This window comes from Arachis ipaensis, chromosome B5, assembly GCF_059453495.1.
Source record: "Arachis ipaensis isolate K30076 ecotype BB chromosome B5, ASM5945349v1, whole genome shotgun sequence".
Taxonomy (NCBI): domain Eukaryota; kingdom Viridiplantae; phylum Streptophyta; class Magnoliopsida; order Fabales; family Fabaceae; genus Arachis; species Arachis ipaensis.
In genome coordinates this window covers 29,325,975-29,336,465 of record NC_142440.1, presented here as the reverse complement: position 1 = coordinate 29,336,465, position 10,491 = coordinate 29,325,975, and the positions used below count along the sequence as shown (strand labels likewise).

The 10,491-nt window shown below is 38.8% G+C and overlaps 1 protein-coding gene across 1 annotated transcript; it reads left to right on the top strand.

Moving 5' to 3' along the window:
- Positions 1-373: 373 nt before the first annotated feature.
- On the top strand, positions 374-903 carry LOC110271967 (uncharacterized). Its single transcript, XM_021123697.1, has 2 exons — positions 374-562; positions 664-903. Exons 1-2 carry the CDS (start codon positions 374-376, stop codon positions 901-903), a joined length of 429 nt encoding a protein of 142 aa, XP_020979356.1.
- Positions 904-10,491: the final 9,588 nt, after the last annotated feature.

The following is a 10,491-nucleotide window of genomic DNA, read 5'->3' as shown; positions in this document are numbered from 1 at the left end:
TAAATGAGTAACATCAATTTTAAAAATAATTATTCCATTACTACTGTGTTTTTCATACAAATATATATCGAGTTAATAGTCAAAATCGTCCCTAAAAGATACCCCGATCTCCATTTTAGTCCCCGAAAGTTACTCACGTTGATCGAGTTTGTCCTTCCGTCCTCTCAGGTGGTGACGTGGCTAACGTTTGCTGAGGTGGAACGTTAAGTACCAGCGTGGTGAGGTCTAGCATGGCAACCGTTAATGCTGATAAGATATGTTTGATTATTTAGGTCAAATTAGTCCTAATGTTACAACCCTAACCCCCAATCTGAAACATATATGTGCGTGATTCTCGTAGTAGATGGCGATGTATGTTTGAGGAGTCGCTGCTATGATGAGTGGAAGCCGGAGTGGTGACCTGCCGTCGCAGTCTATCGGTAGCCATGAGTCGAACTCTTCCATGCGACGGAGGAGGAAGATGAAGGACCAGACTTGCTTTTGTGGGTTGAAGACGACAATCAAAAAATCCGGTACAAGAGAGAATCCGGATAGGTTGTTCCACGCTTGTGCCAGATACCCGGTGAGTTAGGTTATGATATATAAAGCTTGTTTTCTATATTCCTTTGTCTATTCTGCTGGATAGTTGAAATTGATTTTCGTTTTTTTTTTGAAAAAATTCAGAAGGGAAGTCACTGCAACTTCTTTAGGTGGGTTGAGAAAGACGGGTATGTAGCAGGGGCGGAAACTGATGCGGAGGTTGGTGGGGACTATGATGAATGGAGACTGAATGTGTCATGGAGATTGGATAGCTTGGAGGGTGAGGTTAGAGCAATGAAAATGCTGATAATGTTCCTGTCAGTTGCAGTGGTGGTGGCTACTGTCTTGTGTGTATCACTGTTGTTCACATCAATCTCCAAGTAAAGCCACAGATGGAGTGTTATGTTCTTGTGTGTTAGAGGTGTTGTTAGATCAGAGAAATTGAATTAGTTGATATGTAATGATGATGTTACTTATGAATGAAAGTATGGTTTAATTGTGTTTAATTTAACATAAACTTGTTGTTTAAGCATGATGGGTTTCACTGAGAATACATGATGGTGATGTTTGAACTATTATAAGTATCTATTCACCCAATAGAAACATACATGACAATAGACAAAGTCATTATAATCCATAACAAACATCATAATTATACTGATATCATATTGTCTTAGTAGACACATGATGAGCGGATAATTTATACGCTTTTTGACATTGTTTTTAGTATATTTTTAGTAGGATCTAGTTACTTTTAGGGATGTTTTCATTAGTTTTTATGTTAAATTTACATTTCTGGACTTTACTATGAGTTTGTGTGTTTTTCTGTGATTTCAGGTATTTTCTGGCTGAAATTGAGGGACTTGAGCAAAAATCAGATTCAGGGGTTGAAGAAGGACTGCTGATGCTGTTGGATTCTGACCTCCCTGCACTCAAAGTGGATTTTCTGGAGCTACAGAACTCGAAATGGCGCGCTTCTAATTGCGTTGGAAAGTAGACATCCAGGGCTTTCCAGAAATGTATAATAGTCCATACTTTGGCCAAGAATAAATGACGTAAACTGGCGTTCAACGCCAGCTTTCTGCCCAAATCTGGCGTCCAGCGCCAGAAAAGGAGCCAAAACCAGAGTTGAACACCCAAACTGGCACAAAAGCTGGCGTTCAACTCCAAGGAGGACCTCTACACGTGCAACACTCAAAGCTCAGCCCAAGCACACACCAAGTGGGCCCCGAAAATGGATTTATGCATCAATTACTTACTTCTGTAAACCCTAGTAGCTAGTTTATTATAAATAGGACATTTCACTATTGTATTTGACATCCTGAGTTTTATCTTTGGATCATAGTAGTCTTGGTTACTCCGGTTCCCCTCTGGGGCTGAGACCAATGAACTCCATTATCACTTATGTATTTTCAACGGTAGAGTTTCTACACTCCATAGATTAAGGTGTAGAGCTTTGCTGTTCCTCAAAGATTAATGCAAAGTACTACTGTCTTCTATTCAATTCATCTTATTTCGCTTCTAAGATATTCATTCGCACTTCAACCTGAATGTGATGAACGTGACAATCATCATCATTCCCTATGAACGCGTGCCTGACAACCACTTCCGTTCTACCTTCGACTGAATGAGTATCTCTTAGATCTCTTAATCAGAATCTTCGTGGTGTAAGCTAGAATGATGGCGGCATTCAAGAGAATCCGGAAGGTCTAAACCTTGTCTGTGGTATTCTGAGTAGGATTCGATGAATGAATGACTGTGACGAGCTCCAAACTCGCGATTGTTGGGCGTTAGTGACAGACGCAAAAGGATAGTAAATCCTATTCCAGCATGATCGAGAACCGACAGATGAATAGCAGTGCCGTGACAGGGTGCGTTGATCATTTTCACTGAGAGGATAAGATGAAACCATTGACAAGGGTGATGCCTCCAGACGATTAGTCGTGCCGTGACAAGGCATTTGGATCATTTTTCCGAGAGAAGACCGAAAGTAGCCATTGACAATGGTGATGTATCACATAAAGCCAGCCATGGAAAGGAGTAAGATTGATTGGATGAAGATAGCAGGAAAGCAGAGGTTCAGAGGAACGAAAAGCATCTCCATTCGCTTATCTAAAATTCCTACCAATGATTTACATAAGTACCTCTATCCCTATTTTATTAATTAATTTCGAAAACCCATTACTGTTTTATATCCGCCTGACTGAGATTTACAAGGTGACCATAGCTTGCTTCATACCAACAATCTCCGTGGGATTCGACCCTTACTCACGTAAGGTATTACTTGGACGACCCAGTGCACTTGCTGGTTAGTTGTGCGAAGTTGTGAACCATGGTACTGGCATCATGTTTTTGGCGCCATTACCAGGGAAAGAAAGAGCGATGAATTTTACATAATTAAAGTGTAATCACAATTTTCGCGCACCAAGTTTTTGGCGCCGTTGCCGGGGATTGTTTGAGTTTGGACAACTGACGGTTCATCCTGTTGCTCAGATTAGGTAATTTTCTTTTTGCTTTGTTTTCAAAAATTTTTCAAAAATCTTTCAAAAATTTTTCTTTTGTTTTCGAAAAAAAAATAATATAAAAATGTTTTCAAAAATCTATTTTTCTTCAGAATTTTTAAGAATGAATTCTAGTGTTTCATGAAGCATGTGAAGCCTGGCTGGCTGTAAAGCCATGTCTAAATTCATTTGGACTGAGGCTTGCAATTTGTTATCAAGAGCAAGCTAGTTGTTGCTAATCCACCTGCTGCTGTTCCTGAATTACATGCTGAAGCTTGGCTGGTCATTGGCCATGTCTAGTGTTTTGGACCGGAGCTTTCATTGAAAGCTTGGCTGGCTAGTGAGCCATGTCTAATTCCTGGACTGAAGCTTTAGACTAAGAATGCAAGATTCCTGGAATTCATATTAAAAATTTTAGAATCCTTATTTTCCTTTTTCAATTAATTTTCGAAAAAATCCAAAAAAATTAGAAAATCATAAAAATCAAAAATATTTTTCTGTTTCTTGTTTGAGTCTTGAGTCATGTTATAAGTTTGGTGTCAATTGCATGTGCATCTTGCATTTTTCGAAAATTTTCATGCATTCATAGTGTTCTTCACGATCTTCAAGTTGTTCTTGGTATGTCTTCTTGTTTGATCTTTGCATTTGCATGTTTTGTGTTGTATGGTGTTTTTCCTATGCATTCTTGGATTCTTAGTGTCTAAGCATTAAAGAATTCTAAGTTTGGTGTCTTGCATGTTTTCTTTGCATTAAAAATTTTTCAAAAATGTGTTCTTGATGTTCATCATGATCTTCATAGTGTTCTTGGTGTTCATCTTGACATTCATAGTGTTATTGCATGCATTCCTTGTTTTGATTCAAAAATAAAAGAGAAAAACATGAAAATGATGTTTTTAATTTTTCTCCCTCATCATAAAAATTCAAAAATAAAAAAAAATATCTTTCCCTTTTTCTCTCATCAAATTTGAAAATTTGAGTTGACTTTTTCAAAAATTTTTAAAATCAAGTTGTTTCTTATGAGTCAAATCAAATTTTCAATTTGAAAATCTTATCTTTTTCAAAATCTTTTTCAAATTTCTCAGTTATTTTCGAAAATTCCAAAAAAAAATATTTTTCAAAAATCTTTTTCTTAATTTTACATCATATTTTCGAAAATAACATAATCAATTAATGTTTTGATTCAAAAATTTCAAGTTTGTTACTTACTTGTTAAGAAAGATTCAAACTTTAAGTTCTAGAATCGTATCTTGTGATTTCTTGTGAATCAAGTCATTAATTGTGATTTTAAAAATCAAATCTTTTTCAAAAAAAAAATCTAATTTCTATCATATCTTTTCAAAATATCTTCTCATCTTATCTTTTTCAAAAATTTGATTTCAAAATATCTTTTCTAACTTCCTAACTTCTTATCTTTTCAAAATTTGTTTCAACTAACTAACTATCTTTTTGTTTGTTTCTTATCTTTTTCAAAACCACCTAACTAACTTTCTCTCTCTAATTTTCGAAAATACCTTCCCTCTTTTTCAAAAATCTCTTTTTAATTAACTAATTATTTTAATTTTTAAATCTTAATTTTCGAAAATTACTAACATTTTTCAAAAACTATTTTAAAAAATCACTAACTCTTTTTCAAAAATTATTTTAGAAAATTCCTTCTCTCTCATCCCCTTCTATTTATTTATTCATCTACTAACGTCTCTCCCTCACCACACTAAAAATCCGAACCCTCTCTCTCTCTTTCTGAGTTCAGATTTTTCTCTTCTTCTTTTCTACTAACAATAAGGAACCTCTTTACTGTGACATAGAGGATTCCTCTTCTTTTCTTTTTCTCTCCTCTTTCTTATGAGCAGGGACAGAGAAAAAGGCATTCTTGTTGAAGCTAATCCAGAACCTGAAAGGACTCTGAAGAGGAAATTAAGAGAAGCTAAATTACAACAATCCAGAGACAACTTGATTGAAAATTTCGAACAAGTAAAGGAGATGGCAGCTGAACCCAACAACAATGCAAGGAGAATGCTTGGTGACTTTACTGCACCAAATTCCAATTTACATGGAAGAAGCATCTCCATTCCTGCCATTGGAGCAAACAACTTTGAGCTGAAACCTCAATTAGTTTCTCTGATGCAGCAGAACTGCAAGTTTCATGGACTTCCATCTGAAGATCCTTTTCAGTTCTTAACTAAATTCTTGCAGATATGTGATACTGTTAAGACTAATGGAGTAGATCCTGAAGTCTACAGGCTCATGCTTTTCCCTTTTGCTGTAAGAGACAGAGCTAGAGTATGGTTGGACTCTCAACCCAGAGATAGCCTGAACTCTTGGGATAAGCTGGTCACGGCTTTCTTAGCCAAGTTCTTTCCTCCTCAAAAGCTGAGCAAGCTTAGAGTGGATGTTCAGACCTTCAGACAGAAGGAAGGTGAATCCCTCTATGAAGCTTGGGAAAGATACAAGCAGCTGACTAAAAAGTGTCCTTCTGACATGCTTTCAGAATGGACCATCCTGGATATATTCTATGATGGTTTATCTGAGCTATCAAAGATGTCATTGGATACTTTTGCAGGTGGATCCATTCACCTAAAGAAAACGCCTGCAGAAGCTCAAGAACTCATTGACATGGTTGCTAATAACCAGTTCATGTATACTTCTGAGAGAAATCCTGTGAGTAATGGGACGCCTATGAAGAAGGGAGTTCTTGAAGTTGATACTCTGAATGCCATATTGGCTCAGAACAAAATATTGACTCAGCAAGTCAATATGATTTCTCAGAGTCTGAATGGAATGCAAGCTGCATCCAACAGTACTCAAGAGGCTTCTTATGCAGAAGAAGCTTATGATCCTGAAAACCCTGCAATGGCAGAGGTGAATTACTTAGGTGAACCTTATGGAAACACCTATAACCCATCATGGAGAAATCATCCAAATTTCTCATGGAAGGATCAAAAGCCTCAACAAGGCTTTAATAATGGTGGAAGAAACAGGTTTAACAATAATAAACCTTTTCCATCATCCACTCAGCAACAGACAAAGAACTCTGAACAAAATACTTCTAATTTAGCAAACTTAGTCTCTGATCTATCTAAGGCCACTGTAAGTTTTATGAATGAAACAAGGTCTTCCATTAGAAATCTGGAAGCACAAGTGGGCCAGCTGAGTAAAAGGATCACTGAAATCCCTCCCAGTACTCTCCCAAGCAATACAGAAGAGAATCCAAAAGGAGAGTGCAAGGCCATTGACATAAGCAAAATGGCCGAACCCAATGAGGGAGAGGAGGACGTGAATCCCAAGGAGGAAGACCTCCTGGGACGTCCAGTGACCAATAAGGAGCTTCCCTCTGAGGAACCAAAGGACTCTGAGGCTCATCTAGAGACCATAGAGATTCCATTGAACCTCCTTATGCCCTTCATGAGCTCTGATGAATATTCCTCTTCTGAAGAGAATGAGGATGTTACAGAAGAGCAAACTGCCAAGTTTCTTGGTGCAATCATGAAGCTGAATGCCAAATTATTTGGCATTGATACTTGGGAAGTTGAACCTCCCTTGTTCATCAATGAACTAAGTGATCTGGATCAACTGACATTACCTCAGAAGAGACAGGATTCTGGAAAGTTCATAATACCTTGTACTATAGGCACCATGATCTTTAAGGCTCTGTGTGACCTTGGTTCAGGGATAAACCTCATGCCCCTCTCTGTAATAGAGAAACTGGGAATTTATGGGGTGCAAGCTGCTAGAATCTCATTAGAGATGGCAGATAATTCAAGAAAACAGGCTTATGGACAAGTAGAGGACGTGTTAGTAAAGGTTGAAGGCCTTTACATCCCTGCTGATTTCATAGTCCTGGATACTGGAAAGGAAGAGGATGAATCCATCATCCTAGGAAGACCTTTCCTAGCCACAGCAAGAGTTGTGATTGATGTGGACAGAGGAGAATTGATCCTTCAATTGAATAAGGACAACCTTGTGTTTACAACTCAAGGATCTCTCTCTGCATCCATGGAGAGGAAGCAGAAAAAGCTTCTCTCAAAGCAGAGTCAACCAAAGCCCCCACAGTCAAACTCTAAGTTTGGTGTTGGGAGGCCACAACCAAACTCTAAGTTTGGTGTTGAACTCCCATATTCAAACTCTAAGTTTGGTGTTGGAGAGTCTCAACAATGCTCTGAACATCTGTGAGGCTCCATGAGAGCCCACTGTCAAGCTATTGACATTAAAGAAGCGCTTGTTGGGAGGCAACCCAATTTTTATTTATCTAACAATATTTTTCTTAGTTATATGTCTTTATAGGTTCATGATCATGTGGAGTCACAAAATGAATATAAAAATTGAAAACGGAATCAAAAACAACAGAAGAAAAATCACACCCTGGAGGAGCATCTGCCTGGCGTTCAACGCCAGAACAGAGCATGGTTCTGGCGCTGAACGCCCAAAATGGGCAGCATCCTGGCGCTGAACGCCCAGAACAAGCATGGTTCTGGCGTTCAACGCCAGAAATGGCTAGTAAATGGGCGTTGAACTCCCAAAATGGGCACCAACCTGGCGCTGAACGCCCAGAGTTGTGTGCAAGGGCATTTTGCATGCCTAAATTGGTGCAGAGATGTAAATGCCTTGACACCTCAGGATCTGTGGCCCCTACAGGATCTGTGGACCCCACAGGATCCCCACCTACCTCCACTCACTTCTTCTCATCCCTCACCACTCTCTTTCACACAACCCCATAAACACACTTCCCCAAAAATCCTTCACCAATCACCTCAATCTCTCTTCCCCATCACCTCTTCACCACTCGCATCCAACCACTCTTCCCCATAAACCTACCTCATAAACTCCACCTACCTTCAAAATTCAAAACCAATTTCCCACCCAAACCCACCCTAAATGGCCAAACCTTAACCCACCTCCCTCCCCTATATATAGCCCTCCATTCTTCCTCATTTTCACACAACACAACACTCTCCTCTCTACTTGGCCGAAACACACTTCACCCCCTATTCTCCATATTTTCTTCTTCTTCTTCATCTATTCTTTCTTTTATTGCTCGAGGGCGAGCAATATTCTAAGTTTGGTGTGGTAAAAGCATAAGCTTTTTGTTTTTCCATTACCATTGATGGCACCTAAGACCGGAGAATCCTCTAGAAAGGGAAAAGGGAAGACAAAAACTTCCACCTCCGAGTCATGGGAGATGGAAAGGTTCATCTCCAAAGCCCATCAAGACCACTTCTATGATGTTGTGGCCAAGAAGAAGGTGATCCCTGAGGTCCCTTTCAAACTCAAAAGAAATGAGTATCCGGAGATCCGACATGAAATTCAAAGAAGAGGTTGGAAAGTTCTAACAAACCCCATCCAACAAGTCGGCATCCTAATGGTTCAAGAGTTCTATGCCAATGCATGGATCACCAAGAACCATGATCAAAGTAAGAACCCGGATCCAAAGAACTATGTTACAATGGTTCGGGGGAAATACTAAGATTTTAGTCCGGAAAATGTGAGGTTGGCGTTCAACTTGCCCATGATGCAAGGAGATGAACGCCCCTACACTAGAAGGGTCAACTTTAATCAAAGGTTGGACCAAGTCCTTATGGACATATGTGTGGAAGGAGCTCAATGGAAGATTGACTCCAAGGGCAAGCCGGTTCAACTAAGAAGATTGGACTTCAAGCCTGTGGCTAGAGGATGGTTGGAGTTCATTCAATGCTCAATCATTCCCACTAGCAACCGATCTGAAGTCACTGTGGATCGGGCCATCATGATTCATAGCATCATGATTAGAGAGGAAATAGAAGTTCATGAAGTCATCTCTAATGAACTCTACAAAATAACCGAAAAGTCATCCCCCATGGCAAGGCTAGCTTTTCCTCATCTTATCTGCCATCTATGTTACTCAGCTGGAGCTTTCATAGAAGGAGACACTCCTATTAAGGAAGAGAAGCCCATCACTAAGAAGAAGATGGAGCAAGCAAGAGAGCCCATTCATGGAGCTCAAGAGGCGCAAGAAGCTCATCACCATGAGATCCCGGAGATGCCTCAAATGCAATTTCCTCCACAAAACTATTGGGAGCAAATCAACACCTCCCTAGAAGAATTAAGTTCCAACATGGGACAATTAAGGGTGGAACACCAAGAGCACTCCATCATGCTCCATGAAATAAGAGAAGATCAAAAAGCAATGAGGGAGGAGCAACAAAGACAAGGAAGAGACATAGAAGAGCTCAAGGACATCATTGGTTCCTCAAGAAAGAAACGCCACCATCACTAAGGTGGATTCATTCCTTGTTCTTATTTCTTCTGTTTTTCGTTTTCTATGTTAAGTGCTTATCTATGTTTGTGTCTTCATTACATGATCATTAGTAGTTAGTAACTTTGTCTTAAAGTTATAAATGTCCTATGAATCCATCACCTCTCTTAAATGAAAAATATTTTAATTCAAAAGAACAAGAAGTACATGAGTTTCAAATTTATCCTTGAACTTAGTTTAATTATATTGATGTGGTGACAATGCTTCTTGTTTTCTGAATGTATGCTTGAACAGTGCATATGTCTTTTGAAGTTGTTGTTTAAGAATGTTAAATATGTTGGCTCTTGAAAGAATGATGACTAGGAGATATGTTATTTGATAATCTGAAAAATCATAAAAATGATTCTTGAAGCAAGAAAAAGCAGCAAAGAACAAAGCTTGCAGAAAAAAAAATAGGCGAAAAAAATAGAAAGAAAAAAAAAAGCAAGCAGAAAAAGCCAAAAGCTCTTAAAACCAAGAGGCAAGAGCAAAAAGCCAATAACCCTTAAAACCAAAAGGCAGGAGAAATAAAAAGGATCCCAAGGCTTTGAGCATCAGTGGATAGGAGGGCCTAAAGGAATAAAATCCTGGTCTAAGCAGCTAAACCAAGCTGTCCCTAACCATGTGCTTGTGGCGTGTAGGTGTCAAGTGAAAACTTGAGACTGAGCGGTTAAAGTCAAGGTCCAAAGCAAAAGAAGAGTGTGCTTAAGAACCCTGGACACCTCTAATTGGAGACTTTAGCAAAGCTGAGTCACAATCTGAAAAGGTTCACCCAATTATGTGTCTGTGGTATTTATGTATCCGGTGGTAATACTGGAAAACAAAGTGCTTAGGGCCACGGCCAAGACTCATAAAGAAGCTGTGTTCAAGAATCATCATACTGAACTAGGAGAATCAATAACACTATCTGAACTCTGAGTTCCTATAGAAGCCAATCATTCTGAACCTCAATGGATAAAGTGAGATGCCAAAACTATTCAAGAGGCAAAAAGCTATAAGTCCCGCTCATATGATTGAAGCTATGTTTCATTGATAGTTTGGAATTTATAGTATATTCTCTTCTTTTTATCCTATTCGATTTTCAGTTGCTTGGGGACAAGCAACAATTTAAGTTTGGTGTTGTGATGAGCGGATAATTTATACGCTTTTTGACATTGTTTTTAGTATGTTTTTAGTAGGATCTAGTTACTTTTAGGGATGTTT

Excerpts from the sequence above, each read along its gene's own strand:
- LOC110271967 (XM_021123697.1), top strand. The coding sequence starts at position 374 with ATGATGAGTGGAAGCCGGAGTGGTGACCTGCCGTCGCAGTCTATCGGT. Across the intron at positions 563-663 it reads ACGCTTGTGCCAGATACCCG|AAGGGAAGTCACTGCAACTT; the intron begins GTGAGTTAGGTT and ends GAAAAAATTCAG.